Raw genomic sequence first — 17,302 nt, 5'->3', positions numbered from 1 at the left:
ATGGATGACACAGCTGAGGAATGTGACTACCATAAGGCATTGTAGTCAAGCAGTACATCAATTCCTTCAGGCAGATATACCTCAAAGTGGTCCAGATCCCACCCAGCGGAGTGGTCAGGGGGAAGTAGTCCCCTATCCATGGTGGTCCCTTCACTAAAGGCAAACTAGGAGCCTTGGGAAGCTACTCCCTGCTACAGATCCTTGATGGAGCACAAAGCTGCTCTTGATATCTAAGCTCTCTATCTTACCCTCCTACAGAGTCTATAACAGATATAACTGATTCTCGCTAACCTAGTTCACGGAGTTCCCTGGTCCCCGACTTAATCTCTAAAGTACAGGTCCCTTTAGGGAGGTGGCTTTACTGGGCCTTGGTGTAACCAGGCTCAATGAGCACAACCAGTAGGTAAGGACATCAGCAGCCAAAGAGGAAGATCCACCCGTTTCCAAACACTATATTGAAGTGTGGTAGGAAGTGGTCATTACACTTCTTGGCCAATAACACTGGTTATGCAAATATAACTAGATACATGGGCTTTTTCCCAGCAACTAGGGGAAAGGAGGAAGGGTAGGGATTTAAAGCTATAGGAGCATAGCAAATCCTATAGGTCCCTACATCTCTGAGCTCCATAACAAAGCACAGAGGCCTGTGTCCATATGCACAATGGCTTGCACAGTAGGCAAATGCAATTTTTGTTGCACTTCACACACTGTGTAAATGAGCCCTTAGATGTCCTGTAACATACAGATTTTTTTTGGTGTGTTTAATGTGCAGTTGAGACTCACCTGAACACATCAGCTAATTGATTCCTTTATACTTTGCCTGTGTGTTCAGGTTTATGTTGCATTGCAGTCGTGTTTATTAGGGTTTTTTTTAAAACACAAGATGCTTTTTTGCACTTGACACATGCTTTTAATGCAATAACATAGAGAAATTTGTTTTTAACTCACAAAAATACACTTATTTACTTTAAACAAAACATATAAATGCAATACTGTATATTTGTTTTGACATGTTCAGCATGAATTTTTGGATGCACAACAGAGCCCTTAAGTTTATGTTTTCAACTACTATTTGTTGCTGAAAATTATCCATTTTATGTGGTTTTTTTTATGCAACTAAGTGCATATTTATGAGTTTCTCATTTTTATGTTTTATTATACTTCGAACCTGCATCTGGGGGTTTTCTATCCAGTTTGCAGTTTAAGCAGTCTGGTTGCTAGGGTCCAAACTACCCTAGTAACCATGCACTGATTTGAATAAGAGATTGGAATATGACTAGGAGAGGACCTGACTAAAAAGACACATAATAAAAAGTAGCAATAACAATGCATTTGTAGCCTTACAGCGCATTTTGTTTTCTTAGATGGGGTAAGTGAAAGCTGGAAAGAGTGAGAAGAAAAAGGCAAATAATAAAAAAAAATATATAAATATAAAATGAAGACCAGTTGAAAAGTTACTTAGAATTGGCCATTCTATAACATACTATAAGTTAACTTAAAGGTGAAACACCCCGTTAGCAGATGCACTTAAGTTTACCCAAACTTGCTTCTGGATTCACAACAAATGCACAAAAAAAGCCCATGTGTAAAGGTCCTTATCAATTTTTTCACCACGAGACAAAGCTGGAGAGGAAGGGGAGAGAAATAGTCAATGGGAACTGTGTAATGTGCTGTTATTGGGAAAGTACTCTGTATGGGGGAGGTGTACCAGCAACGTATTCTCCCCACATTTCTGCATGTCAGCTGTAGAATGAATTACAACAACGAAGGTAATAAGGGGATCAGTGGGTGACACTATGCGGTATGTGATTTCTGGAGCAGTAAATGTTAATGCAAAAAAAATAAAGCAAAAAAACAGGTTGAAAAATTATTGGAACAACAGGGGGTTGTTTAATACTGCTGATCAGTAATTGTTGGGCCACGGGTGAGATAATAATGCTGGACATGACAAGGACATAAATAATAATGTAAAGAGTTGGCTGGCTTTGGAAGCACTGTGCCAGTGGAGGACCTGGAGAATTTGTGTTGCAAATTATGAAGGGTAAGTTGAAAGAGAAACTCTACCCACATGGGGGGCTATAACAATGTTTACTGCAGTAAAAGCCCAAATTACCCCTTTGCACAAACAGCTTCACAGTGGAAGTATTTTAACTGAAGTAGTTCACCGGGTATTTAGCTTCTCTCACTGTCAGTCTTACTGAGACTTCCCTTCTACTCAGGGTGATCTCTTGGCACACAAGTGTCCTACCCAAGATGAAACACACTTCAGCTCTAATTGGGATTTAGATTTAGATTCGAATTTCCAGATAAGGGATCTTTCTGTAATTTGGATCTTCATACCTGAAGTCTGCTAGAAAATTATGAAACAATAAATGAACCCATTAGGCTGGTTCTGCTTCCAATAAGGATTAATTACATCTTAGTTCAGTTTAAGTACAAGGTATTGTTTTATTATTATAGAGAAAAGGTAAAACCATTTTTAACATTTGGATTATCTGGATAAAATAATTTGGAGCTTTCTGGATAATGAATCCCATACCTGTATTCATACGCAGCAAGCATGCCCAGTGGCCACACTCATGCAAATATCCATCTTATCTGCAAGACATTTGCGGATATATGTGGACAATGTGCATCTCACCATCATGTGCAAAAAAAGGAAAGACAGGCACAGCAGTTCAATATTTAGGTGTTTAGGGGAAACCATGAGCAAAATAACCATATGCAAATAAATATGTAATGCCCAAGTTTATAAATGACTGCCTGTATGTACTAACATTTGTTACATCATTGGAATCAAAACTGATTTGTATGTTTTTTTCTTTTTATTTCATCATATTAACACGAATCCCACCTCATGTAACCATATGCTAAACAAACTGTGAAAAAAGTAGCCAGGCCTGCGGAAACAAGATTTCATAGAAGTCTTTTCAGTATTTCTCATTGCCATAACCCTAAATGAATAGAATGTGAGAACAGAGGTTCGCACTAACATGGGCAGGCAGAATTTGTATAAAATCAAACAAAGAGTGCCCTCTGCTGCTTTCTAAAGATATAGCTAACATGCATGATGGTCTCTGCAAACATTGCATTTTCTTTCATTAACTGTCATCATTTTTACAAATATTAATGACAAGTAGAACACACAGGAATTGGGATGTACCAAACATTACAAGTGTCTCTCCGTCTTCTGCAAGCCACTGTAGGTAGTCTTTCTCCGGGTGATGATCCTTTGTATGTGTTTTTCTATAGTTATTGGGGATTTCGCTGTATTCTCATCACATGTATGAAAAATGGGGAATCAAATTCATATTGTGCCACCATAAAGGGAAAAGTACTCAAATCTCAACTTTTAATATGTTGTAGTCAATGTAATTTTGCAGCTATCTTTAATGTGTATTTATTTGCTGATTGGCTTTTATATTGGCCCTTACTTATTGAATTTCAGATGCCTGTCTGCTTTCTACAGTAGGAGGAAGTATTTTAAATAGTGAGTTGTAACATATGTATTTCTTTATCTGTTCTCTGTCCATTCCTTAGCATTTAAATGCCTATCAAGCCTATGTAAGATAAATGAAGTAATCAAAGGACCTACATAAAGATCAGACGATCCCAGAACTGTTATCACTAGCAAAGACATATTGACCCAAGCACTTTAGTGTTCTGAAAACTGAAATTTCTGCTATAGGAGGTTTGGACAACACCACTGATGCCATATATGATCTTCAATGTTTCCGTCAATTGGCTCTTTAAGTCCAGATGTATCCTTCGATTATGACTATGGGAATATCCGCTTTTGGAGATACAGTTATGGGATTCATTATCTAGAAGCCGTTATCCAGAAAGTTTGTTTTCTCCTTAATATTAAAAAAGTACCTTGGACTTGATACCAACTGGAAGCCTTTTGAAAAAGTCGGAGGACGAAACGCGTCAAGGCTAATACGCCACAGTTAAGCGCCTGAGGTTTACACGTGGTGGGAAAAGACGCCGGCGAATTTTCGCACCGAAAATCCAACAACTTGTGGACTCTTGGGGACGCTGAAGTGGTGATTGTGGGAGACAAAAATATTTTATGCGATTTTATTACTGGAACATTGTGAGTGCAATTTTTAACATTTGTTTATTAAAGATGTTTACAAGTTTACACTATGTCAGTGAATTTCCATAGTGGGACGAAGCTTTGGAGCCGCATGTAAAACCCGCTGTTGATGTCTACGCCTCTTTTCTGCACAGTATTTCTTAAACGTTCGTGAGTACCCCTCTATACAAATTCGTATGAGATAAAGTCTGGGATAATACATTGGAGTGGATACAAGGGACATTTTTATTTATTTATTTACTTATTTATTTAGTATATATGCTAATCACATAAAGGTGTGTGTACACATTTGGAAAATACTACACCATATTGGCAGAAATCTCTCTTTTCTCTTTTTATTTCTGTTTCTCTGTTTTCTGTGGATCTGACCTCGTGCTGTGAGCGCCGGTTTTCCTTTGAAATTTGAATCCTTGCTTTAAGTCTGAGGGAGAACAGACAGACAACATACCGGCAGAGGAAGTGGACAACCAGAATCCTTGATATCCTTTTTGTAGTGTAAGATATAATTAATCCTTATTGGAAGCAAAACAAGCCTATTGGATTTATTTAATTTTTTTTTATTTAATTAACTTTCTAAAAGGAGTTGTTCACCTTCAAACAACTAGTTGTTTTCAGATAGATCAACAGAAATAACGACTTTTTCCAATTACTTTCTATTTTCTATGTGTCACGGTTTGTCTAATATTTAAGTGTTAAGTGTAATTTTTCACCTTCTAAAGCAGCTCTGGGAGGGGGTCGCCGACCCTGTAAACTATTCTAAATGGATACATTTAGTTGATACATTTCTTATCTTTGTCCCTGCTGAGCAGAATCCCTGGGTTTCATTACAGGCAGCTGTTAGAATTGATACAATAGTTGCTAATACTCCAGAGATGCTGCTGAGAAATGTATCAACTAAATGTTACAAAATTGTACCAGTTTAGAGTCTGTACCTGAATTACTGAGCTGCCAGACTCAATAACCAGAGACACGAACATTCAACTTTACACTTCGATTTTGGAAAAACAGTAAAAAATAAATAATGGGAACTAATTGAAAAAAGTCTTTATTTCTGGGGAACAATCTGAAAACAACTCAACTGAAAAAAAGTGTTTCGAAGATGATGGTGAACAACCCCTTTAAGCTATGAATATACAAATTACGGATAGATCCTTTATCTGGAAATTTCCATGTCCGAAGAATTCTGGATAACAGGTCCCATACCTGTATTTCCCAATTCACTATATTCTATTTGGGGAAACATCTACTTCTCTTTTTTTTTTTTTTGAAATGGCAAGTCTTTTAGCAGAATTTTTCCATTCCATTTCTATAATTTCTGTTGTGACTGGGTTTACCAGAAAGTTATCAGAACATCTTATTTTTTCATAGCTTGTTGCTTCTTTATACCCTGGTCTTCCATGATTTCACTGACCTTCTCAGGTTAATATAAAAAATGTTTGTTTTTTTTTTTTGCTTCAGCAGCAGTAGAAGAATCTTAAGACCTTGCAAGTTGCTGGAGGGTGCCGGCCACATTTCCTCAGAACTCTGTGACATAATTGTATTGAACCACTGAATGACATATTCGAATTTCTTCATTTGATCCTCATCAATAATAGATTGCATGCATATACAGTTTCTGTGCATGGTCATCTTACATGCAGCAGTTACTTTGTTTCATTTTCTGAGTCTTTTTAAAAGGAGATGTAGACAATATACAAATAGTGTAAGCATACATGTGTATAGAGAGCACTGGGTAAATGTACGCAGACAGTAACAATAGCTTTTCTGTGTAATTTTCCACTCAAATAGCCTGGTAATACCCACAATGTTCACAGACAAAAAACACCATAGGGGAAGTATACCCCATGTCCAACATAACTGCAATGAATTGAGCTTGGTATGAACTCACAAAAAAAATCTATCTATCAACGCGTTGGTATATGGTTGGAATGAAGGCTATTGTTCTTTTATGAAATATGATGCTGTGAGTGCTTTCTATGAGTGGAATTTATATATATCTGGGACCAAACATTGAAAAATTTTAGTTTTCTTGTTTGGCCTGGAAAGAGATAACAACAAAAGATTGAATTACAACAATAGGCAAATATAATTTTTGGCACAAGCCCTATGTAATTGAACTCATGTTGAACAAAGGTATACACTGGCCTTTTTAACTGGCCTGTTCTGTAGAGATTCAAGCTCCTCCTACTTCATGGAAAGATGCATAAGCCAAAGTGATGTCATCCTGCTGCTAATGTGCTGCCAATGCATGTTGGAGGAATTCACCTGGACCGAAAGATCCACAAGTTGCCGTTCCACAAATAAGAAACAGATTGCAGTAGAAACATTTCTACTAAGATACATCAGTTTGATTAAAAATAATCCATTCTAGACATTCGTTCTTACTCGTCCAGGATTAATCCACCCAAGAATTCACCCTCTGATAACCCTCTAGTGGACCTGCAAGCTTCTAGGAGCCTGGTCCTTTTATGTCTTAAGATGCCTTCCACTGATTGGACAGTAAAAAACATGCTGTGGGAGAGGCAGTTAGGGTACTTTATAGACTAGTCAATTAAGTATTTTTTTCATTCTACCTGTACAATTAGAGAGAGAAAGGGAAATGGGGATATACGTTTTTCTGTATGGGACTGTGGTACTTGGGAATTGATAAAAGGACAACTATATGGCAATCCAAGACTCTCCTATACCCAACACAATTATACCCTTGGTGTTTAAGTCCTAGTCAGAGAAAAATGTCCCCAATCTCAACTTAAAGGCACTAATAAAACCTATAAGGCCCATAAAATGGTCAACCATTTTTTATATAGGTTCAGGGCAAATCTATGGATATTTTCCAAATGCTTTGTCAGGATTATGCCCTGATGGCATAACATATGTACTGTAGATTGGTTTCATTTTGGCTATAGAGTAAAAAGTGGTGCATAGTCACCCCTCCATTAAGAATTAGATATTTAGTGGTGCTTAGTCTATGGACATATGACAAGATGACATTCAGGAATATAAAGTAATTGTGACTTATATGCTCAAGGGATCTAGCACCATTTATTGTGTCAGGGGAACAAAGAAAATGTTTTGGGCAAGACAGCAAAGCAGTAGCATAGATAAGAAGTAACCTTTTTGGGCAAAGAGTGCTGTGCTTGAAATATCATCTGTGTATAAAGATAAGCCACAGGCATGGGAACAGCTAGATATTAGAGAGAACCCACTCCCACATTCTGATTAAGGAAGGTGGGAATGGGTTAAATTAATTAATTGTCATTAATTCTCATTCTTGTGAGATAAAATGAACCATGGCTTCGGCTTTAGTCCACCTACACTACTTTTTATGTAAGGAACAGAACCTTAGCTTGGCATTACATACTGTATTTATTAATTACATACAAGCCAGGCACAAACAAATGTTATGTCAAATATATAAATAAAAAGATTATGGACACAACAGAAAACAGGAGTCAAAAATAAACACGTGAGTACTCCACAGTATACCAAGGTATTTTTTATTGTTATTTTTTTTATTGTTTCCCTTTAATGATTAGTCCCTTACATCTTGTGTAGGACACTAGGAGGTGAAAATGACCAACTGCATGAATGTAATCATTAAGATGACTTCATGGAGATGAAAAGGAAAATAATTTATCAGCCTGAATATTAAGACAAATTGATTGCCAATAAGCGTTTTGATTCAACATTTTTTACTTTGCACAAAAAGGAAAATTAACTTATAAATCATGAAAACTCCAATCAACTCATTTATTAAAGGAAAAACTGCCCACATTACTGAAAATATTGCCAGTTCCCATCTAAAAAGCCTTACTACAGCACAGGAGCAATCACTGTTGTGCACTGTTGATGTGTAGAGTGTTTTGTTGTTAACATGTTATTGTATTAACAGAGGTAGGAAAATAAGCCAACCACAGACTGGTAACATACAGACTGAGCATTGGATTCGGCAAATGATCTCCCTGTGCACTTACTGCACTGGAGTCAAAGGTGTGAGAATATAAACGGCATGCATTTCAGACATAAAAAAAAAATCATAGTGGGATGTAGCCTATGGTGCTCCATATTTATTATGCTGTTGCCACTACAAGATTTGAATCTGTGTTATTGCTTTTAGGCGGCTGGTGTTCTGTTGTTAGTTATGTACATTCCATGTAAGATAACATGGTTAACATGGTGGCTGTAAGGGCCATTGAGGCCCAAATAAAGAGCAATTTCAACATATATTAATAAAACAAGACAACCTTTGGATATTGTGGGGGCCTTAAAATGAATATGCAGAAACTATCATTGCAGCCACTTTGATCTTTTTATATGTACTTTTTTTGTCCATGGGATACAAAATGGATGTCATCCAAAAGATAAATGGTTAGCATAAATACTCCTGCTAATAAAGACTCACCTAGTAGAGGGATGGCCCAGGTGCTCCAGCCCTTGGTTCTCAGCTCAAGGGAGAGGATATAGACCGTATAGCAACAAACAATCAAGGGTGTAGGCTTGAGATGATTGTTCAATAAAGTATTCTCCTTGCGTGAGATGATTGTTTAATAAAGTATTCCAGCGTGCAATACACCCTTCATTGTTTGTTGCTATACAAGATAGATGAAATTATTCCTTCATTATAGATGTGATTTATAGTATATAATGTCATGTATATGATTCTTGAACTTGAATAAGATCATTGTGGGGACAAACCTAATTTATAGCTTTGCATAGGGTTTGATTCAGAGATAACCCCACTACTTCTCCAGACCCCCAAAGACCACTATCAAAGCTGCAACCACTGAGGTTCAGCAGAGCATGGCTTTTGCCTAGGCATAAAAGTTTTTTTGGGGGGACATGAACTAGCATGCACCTGTCTACTAGCATAAAACTACATACTTATACCTGAAGTTAATATTTTTAGATGTGCTTTTCTAAGCCTTTAAATAATTATTCAAACCTCAAAAAAAAGAGCGAGAAAAAAAATCTATTTTGTTAATTTACAAATTATAACTGGTAAGGGCTCAGTTTTTCCTGTTTTGGATTTTTAAATTTGGTCATAACTGAAGATATCATGTAATTTTTTTTTAACCAAAATTACATTGTAACACACAAAAAAAGCTGTCTCATTTTTTAAGGCACAACACATCAGTATGCACATTCTGCCAAACTTATAAAAGAGTCAGCATATTTTTCTTTTCAGACCTCACCACCCTGCCCCCCCCCCCCAGAAGAAAAAAGAAACGTTACATCCACTTTCAAAATCAGCTGCTAATAAAGTCACAGTTAATTATTATTATTATTTTTATCATCAATAATTTACACAAAATTACAGGTCTAGACTTGATTGTCATCTTATAGTTGGAGTGCGTTCTAAATTCAGATTTTCCGGGCTAGGTAGGTTTTTGTATGATTCACACCTCAGTGCTGAGAATAAGATCCCATGTTGAGGAATGTTGAACACCACCTCTTCATTCAGAAAGCACATGCCAATCTTTGTCAAAGTCCTGTACATATGCTCTTACTCATTACCTAGGATTACCCTGGTTCAGAAGCCTCTAGTTTTCCATTAACCAGATGCTTTATACTGCCTCCATTGTAAGACCACAAAGTATCCATGTGCAGCACTTAAGGTTAATATCTTTGCTCGCTTGTAGCAGTCTGAATTCTTTGTTATTTCCATTTACTTGTTCCAAATATTTCTTCATTTACTTAAGACAATCCTTGTGTGTAAAAAGCCGGAGGCATTTGATCACACGTTAAAAATTCAGTGTGTACTTAAAATATATATTTATATACATATTAAAAAAAAGCCTGTCCACGTTGCAATTAGTTACAAATATTCTAGTTCCAGTGCTTGATGTAGAGCCAAAAGATCTGAATGACTTGATATCCTCCAGAAAGGCATGTTGTTCTGAGAAAAAAAAGAATAAGTCAGCTTTTAGGTAAAATGTTGTTGTACCTTTTGAGCAAATAATACTTTTTTTTAATTATTTCATTTTTGTAATGATAAAACAGTATATTGTACTTGATCCTAACTAAACTGCATGAGCCCCACATTGATGGCAAAACAATAATTTTTGTTTAGTTAAACATTTTTTAATTTGAAGGTCTAAGGATCTAAGTTATGGAAAAAGAACTTATTCTGAAAACCAGGACCCAGGCATTCTGGGTAATCGATCTCATACTAAGAATAATAATAGAGATGTATTTTCACCTAATGCAATTGAATTAAAAAACATACAAACTACATAAAGCTTGGTTTACTGAAATACAATAGCAGACCAAACACATAAAAATAAAATAATGTTATGACCAAATATTAAAATTGAATTTCCTTTAATAGTGAATACGCCCTCTGCTTTAGTCCCACTGAAGGCTCCAACCGGACCAGATGTAGCTCTAGTGGAGCAATGGCTCCACTGTTTTCTTTGAATGACAATATACCTTTAATATAATATGACCACCAAACAAATTACCTAAAGCATACAGACACCTGCCTGCCCAATATCTCACCAAGGGTATTACAATAAAGTAGGATGTTGCTGCTATAACTGGCTCTACTCCAATGAGACGACTTTGCACTAGATGTTGGAACATTTTTCATGGGATATCTCTTCATTCAACCGCAAGATCATTAGTGAGTTTGGACACCGATACCAGGTGATCAGGTCTTCCTAGCAATTGGCATTTCAGTTTATCCTATTTGGTTGGGTATTTGGTTGGGTTGAGGTTAGGGTTTTGTGCAGGTCAGTCAAGTTTTTCCATTCCCTTCTCACCAAACCCATTCTGAACTGACTTTTCTTTATTCATGGGGACATTATTGTACTTAAAGGAGAACTGTCATCAAATATACATTCTAAGATTCCTCTCAGCATTATATTAACTTTCATTGGTGCAATAATATATCTACCAATTCACAGACAATTTGTATGTAAATCACACATATTTATCTACCTATTCTAAGTCTTCGCTACACTAGGCATTTTCAGTTTTCGAATGTAAACGTGTCAATTTCTATATTCTTTGGTCATTACAAGGTACTGTTAACCCTTAGTTTCCCTACCCTGATCCCCTAGACCAGGGGTCCACAACCTTTTTTACCCATGAGCCACATTCAAATGTAAAAAGAGTTGTGGAGCAACACAAGCGTAGCCATTTGGTAGCCCTTACGTGGACTGGCAGCCTACATGAGGCTCTGCTTGGCAATACACATGGTTTTTATACCACCAAGCCAGGAATTCAAAAATAAGCACCTGCTTTGAGGCCACTGGAAGCAATATCTAAGGGGGTTGTTAGCAACATGTTGCTACTGGCTGGGGATCACTGCCCTAGACCACCTAGACCACATAAAGCTGTCTTTAGTCTCTGCCAGCAATTGTGCATAGTGATACCATCAGAGCCAGATTTGGGAACCGGTTGCCTTAAACATAAATGGTCTAATAACAATGAATATAGGGACAAGGGATCACATCACTCCCTCATTCCTTGTCATCAGCAGGGGCACTCAATTGGTAGAGAGACAAAGGGAATGGGGTTTGAGAAGCACCATTCTGTTTCAGATGCTGGCATGTGGCTGACAGTGTTTTATTTTCTCTGCTGGTCTCTTTTCATTGGCAGACACGAGCTGCACATCCAAGTTCAAAGAGCAACCTTGGTGTGTTCAAAAGCCAGAGCACTGGCAACCCTTGATAGTTGGTGCTAGATGGTGCTGTAGATTTTATAATTTATAGCAGTTAATGATTAGAATGTTTATAAAGGACACATTCATTTTTTTCTCTACTGCAGGGTCTGATGACTAAACAAAGACTAGGGGGCTCATTTACTTGTGTCTCTGTCTCTCTGACATAAGTACAAGTTCAGTAAAGAGCACAAAATCTAAATGGAGCACAAGTTAAGGGGCCAGTAGGTATGTGAACTAGTAAGTTGAGCAGCTGTAGTGTTAGCAGGGTCAGTACCCCAATGACTCACAGAGTAGACACCAATATGTTAAGAGTACTGTGCTGCTGGATTCTATATTTCCTTATTTATAAATAAAAAGGTATTGCTGTTTAAGGCATAACAAGAGAACCCATTCTCCCACCAAAATGTATATTGCCTCAGGTACATCTTCACTTTGTATTAGCTATGCGTGTGTCTGTATTTGTAAAGGTATGGGACCTGTTATCCAAAATGCTGGGACCTGGGGTTTTCTGGATAGGGGATTTTTCCATAATTTGAATCTCCATACATTAAGGGGGTTATTTATTAAAATCTGAATATTAAAATCTCGAAAAATTCAATTTGTTTTCCACTAGAAAACTCAAAATTAGAGCAATTCAGGAAAAAAGCCCAAAAAAAGCTTGAAACATTTGAGCGATTCAGGTTTTATCGTTCAATTTTATCAAGTTTTTCCGTGATCCAATTTAATCAAGTTTTTTATTAATAAATAAGCTAAAATCGGGCATGGGAGTTTGGTTGTGGTTTTTTTTCTAATAAAATATGAAATAAATTTGTATTTTAGTAAATAACCCTCTTAGTCTACTTAAAATTAATCTAAACATTAAATAAACCCAATAGGATTTATTATAATAAATTAATTAATGTAACTCCAATAATAATTCATTATATTTTAGTTTGGATCAAGAATAAGGTACTGTTTTATTATTACAGAGTAAAGGAAAATCAATTTTAAAAATCAGAATTATTTGATTAAAATGGAGTCTGTGGAGACTACCTTCCAATTACTGGGAGCTTTCTGGATAGCTATCCCAAGCTAGTTGTAAAAAAAGTGCACTCCTTAATACCAGTACCTCTCTGGAGCTACCATACTTACACAAAAACTGATTATACATACTGTTTACACACATTATATTATTTATATTTCTATTATTTATTTTCAATATAACCATGCTTTATAAATTAAGTCAGTGGAACTGCATACCAAATATAAATTAAATATTTCAGCTTGTGAGAAGTGGCTAATACATGAAACATTTCTTCTGCATTAGAAAATTAAGGCTTGCGAGAAACAGAAAAATACCATAAGAGGTAAATCCTAGAGAGACCAACAAGACCAAACTGCTTTGTTTAGTCTCTGCTCTCCTCTGGTCTGCCCACTTTTATTTTGAGAACACGGACATGGACCTTATTCTTCAATGGTTCAGCAAAACAATCAATCTCACCACCTTTGCCATTCTGGGTGCTTCAATAGTCCTCAAAGCCATTTGGTAAAAGTGACAGTGAAATGTTGTTGATGGTTTGACATTTTTACAGTCAGAGCAAAGCTGCAGAGAAGGCTTTTGAAATCAAGGCGTTCTGCAATGTCATTTACAAGCACATTCTAATAGATTCCAGTCTTTATTCTTTAAACAGTCTGCTTGCAAATCATTGTACCATTAAATATATGACACTGCAGGTCAAGTCTGTTACAAATGCTTAGACTTAAAAGTTCCTATCAGCAATAGGCCCCTAAGAAGACCAGATTTTAAAGGGCATGTAAAGGCAAAAAAATAAAATCCCATTTTTACTTTCTTTAAAAAAGCAACCTATCTCCAATATACTTTAATTAAAAAATGTGTACCGTTTTTATAAGAAACCTGACTGTATGCAGTGAAATTCTCCCTTCATTTACTGCTGTGGATAGGAATTGTCAGATGGTCCCTAACTGCTGAGCAAGGAAACAATCATACTTATGAACAGCAGGGGGAGCCCCCTCCTTACTTCTCAGCCATGCAGAACTCAAGCAGCTTTGTTTGTGAAGATCCCTAAGCAGCCCAGACTACACTGAGCATGTGCATAGTCTTGTTTAACAAAGTTACAAGATGGTGACCCCCTGTAGCCAACTTTGAAAGCATAAATTATTTGCTTGATTAGGCTTGTGGTGCAGTAAGTTCATGTTTATATTTAGTATACAAAAAACAGCATTTCTAGAATTATTCTATTTTAGACTTTACATGCCCTTTAAGCATCCAATGAAAATATAATTATTTATGTCATTATACAGGTATGGGACCTGTTATCCAAAATGCTCGGGACCTGGGGATATTTCTGTAATCTGGGTCTTTATGCCTTAGAAATTGCTAAGGCAATTTCTACTAGAAATTCATTTAAACATTAAAAAAAAACCAATAGGCTGGTTTTGCTTCCATAAAAAAAGGAAATCATTTTAAAAAATTTGGATTATTTGGATAAAATGGAGTCTATGGGAGACAGCCATTCTGTAATTCCGAGCTTTCTGGATATCGGGTTTCCGGATAAGAGATCCTATACCTGTACTTCCTTACTAGATTTTTAATGTGGTGAATAGAAAAAGTAACAGATAGTTCTAAGGAAAAGTTTTATTTATGGACCAAACAAATTAACTTTTTACAATGTTTTTTCTCATTTAAAAAGTCAAATGTGTGCTCAATATGTTATATTATATATATGTGAAGAACAAAATGATTATGGTTCTATCGTGTTCAGAGTTTGTATGGCTGTAAATTCCGGCTGTCTGTGCACCACTACAAAGTAAATGACCAATTTCAAGATTGAAGAATCAAACAGCTTTGAACAAACAGTGCTAACAAACGGCAAGTGTTATTTTATTAGCAGTGTGGGTACACTACATGTTTTGGGCCAAACCTTGAGAAAGGCTTGAGAAGTGGCTTCGCCGGAAACATGTAGGGGGTTATTTATCAAAGTCCGAATTGATCTAAATTTTTTCTGCTACGAACTCCGATCAAATCCTCTCAGGTTTTTTATGCTCATTTATTATTACATTTTCCAGAAGATTCGGTTTGCGGGAAAAAATCAGATTTTTAAGATTTTTTAAGATTTTTTTATCCGATTTTGACAAATTTTCCGATATGCCCGGAAATTTCACCTGAAAACTCAGAAGACTTCGGGTATTGCACGAAACCCAGCGCACATCAAAAAATCATTTGAACTTCTCCCATTGACTTATATGCAACCTCGACAAGTCTGAGATGCCGGATTTTCAGATTCAGACTTTTCCATCCTCAGGGTTTAATAAATTCCAAAAATTTTTGATTTTTTAAAAGCCTGATTTTATATAAAAAATATTTTGAATGTTTTTTTTGGCTACTTCGACCATCGAATTGGCTACTTCGACCTTCGACTACAACTTCGAATCTAACGTTTCGAACTAAAAATCGTTCGAATATTCGACCATTCGATAGTTGAAGTACTGTCTCTTTAAAAAAAACTTCGACCCCCTACTTGGCCACCTAAAACCTAATGAGGTGCAATGTCAGCCTATGGGGAAGGTCCCCATAGGCTTTCCAAGTATTTTTAGGTCGAAGAAAAATCATTCGATCGATGGATCAAAATGGATCAAAATTTGCGATAAATCCTTCGACTTCGATATTCAAAGTCGAAGTATTTACATTCGGCAGTTGAATATCGAGGGTTAATTAACCCTCGATATTTGACCCTATGTAAATCTGCCCCTTGGAGTTTAGTAAATAACCACCGTAGTGTACCCACACTGCTAATAAAATAACACTTGCAGTTTATTAATACTGCCGTGGAGCTGTTTGATTCTTCTATTTTGAAAATGGTTATATAATATATATCTATATTAACAAAAATCTATAATGTTAATCTTCCTAATCTCTACTATGAGTTAAGGCAATAAAAGCAATAACAACAGTATAACTTATCCAGTAAACATGTGTCACACCAATATTTCATAAGTTCCTTTACCTTTTTTGCTGCCTGTTCTTCTTCTACACCATCCCCAATTACAACATATACTACTTTTCTGCCAAACCTTTGTATTATTCGTTCAAAGCAACTTTCTTTTCCTGGAAGATAAATGAGACCACAATTCAGAGGCAAGTTACCTGCTTAGCAGTATGCTCCTCATCTTGGGCATCTCCAATCACAACATAAGTTACATGAGAGCCAAATCTTGAAACTATACGCTGAAAACAGCTTCCTTTGCCTGAAAAACAATGCACTGCTTATTCTTGGGCCAGCTTTTCTTAAAAAGATACTTGGGGGATTCTGTGTTTTCCATAGTTTTTGCAGCTCATCTCAGAAGGACAACATAAAGAGGTACACGTTACATGTTATTAAAAGCGAGCAACTTTATATTTTTTATTCATGCTGTATACTTAATTGAATGAAAATAATCAACATATGTGATGTTAGCTACTAGAAAAGATAATTTGTTAGTATAAAAATTTCAAAATTAATTGATGCCCCAAAATGTCTATTTTTTAAAAGGGCTATAAAATTAACCTTTTGGTTAAATTTTGGTTAAGGGGGTCAAACTTGCCCATCCATATTCATTAGGCTTTCTAATTGGCGTCAAATTTTTTTTTCGAAAAAACGGACTCCGGCGTCAAAAACGGGTGCCGGCGTCGAAAATGAGACGCCGGCGCCGTTTCGAGAATTTTTCGCCGTTTTGCGAATTTCGAGAATTTTTCGGCGAAGCGAAACGGTGCAAATTCGCCCATCACTAGTAAATATGCATTACTTGATGGTTTTTTTTTTAAATGTTTTTTTGGATGATTGCCTATTCTGATAACAAATTGCAAGTGAATTACGTAATATCAAGTTATTGATTTCAGAACTGGCCATGCTCCTTTATTGCAGGAAGTGAATGGCTAAATGGATCATGTTGTTTGTTTAGTAGGTTTAATATCTGGTTATTAATATAAGGGGTGTCTAAGTAAAGTGAGTCATTATATAGTGCTTTTCTCCCATGAGATTCAAAGTGCTTTAAAGCAGCCATTATAGGCACACTAAATATGCTGGGACACCAGGAGATTAAGCGATTTGCCCAGTTTCACAAGTTGTTGCCACAAGGAATCAACCCAGGGTGTCTAGAATGAGATCCCACATCAAAGGCTGATCACTTAACCTCTAGGCCAACTCCAGTATCCATCCTCACTGCAGCTGACCTGGGAATTCTCTTCAAAAAAGTATTATTTTTAAGGATGTTTCTTTGTTTACTATGGCGATCTTTATGACTGCATGTGTGTTTTTATTATTATATGCTACTCTATATATATTTCCCTTTTGTCTTCCGAGCAGCCTTAAATGCTGGTGCCTGCCTCTGATTATTAAACCTTATTGTTGATCTTTAAGGAATTGTTTTAGAATCTTGCAATTTAGCATTTCCAACAACTATCAAGGGGACTGAAAGTAATAAACAGGACTAATTTATTCTTAATAAATAGGGTTCTTGATGTAGGTCTGAAGGATAGCATTCATAAATAAAAAAAAAAT

General features: G+C 36.3%; 1 protein-coding gene across 9 annotated transcripts in view; it reads right to left on the bottom strand.

The window, feature by feature from the left end:
* Positions 1 to 7,558: 7,558 nt before the first annotated feature.
* Positions 7,559 to 17,302, bottom strand: part of eya4.L (EYA transcriptional coactivator and phosphatase 4 L homeolog) — a 150,379-nt gene continuing 140,635 nt past the window's right edge. For 6 of the 9 annotated variants that reach the window (XM_018263239.2, XM_041562951.1, XM_018263243.2 and 3 more), the window contains 2 exons: positions 15,770 to 15,870; positions 7,559 to 9,995 (listed from right to left, as the gene is read on the bottom strand). In XM_018263239.2, coding sequence (XP_018118728.1) covers positions 9,915 to 9,995; positions 15,770 to 15,870 — 182 coding nt within the window. In that variant the 3' untranslated portion in view covers positions 7,559 to 9,914. Of the gene's footprint in view, positions 9,996 to 15,769; positions 15,871 to 15,909; positions 16,011 to 17,302 lie in introns of all 9 variants that reach the window. The other 3 variants (XM_018263240.2, XM_018263246.2, XM_018263242.2) reach the window with 1 other exon arrangement.

The sequence above is a fragment of the Xenopus laevis genome, chromosome 5L (genome assembly GCF_017654675.1).
Source record: "Xenopus laevis strain J_2021 chromosome 5L, Xenopus_laevis_v10.1, whole genome shotgun sequence".
Taxonomy (NCBI): domain Eukaryota; kingdom Metazoa; phylum Chordata; class Amphibia; order Anura; family Pipidae; genus Xenopus; species Xenopus laevis.
The sequence above is the reverse complement of the archived record's forward strand: the minus strand, read 5'-3'. Positions and strand labels throughout refer to the sequence as shown.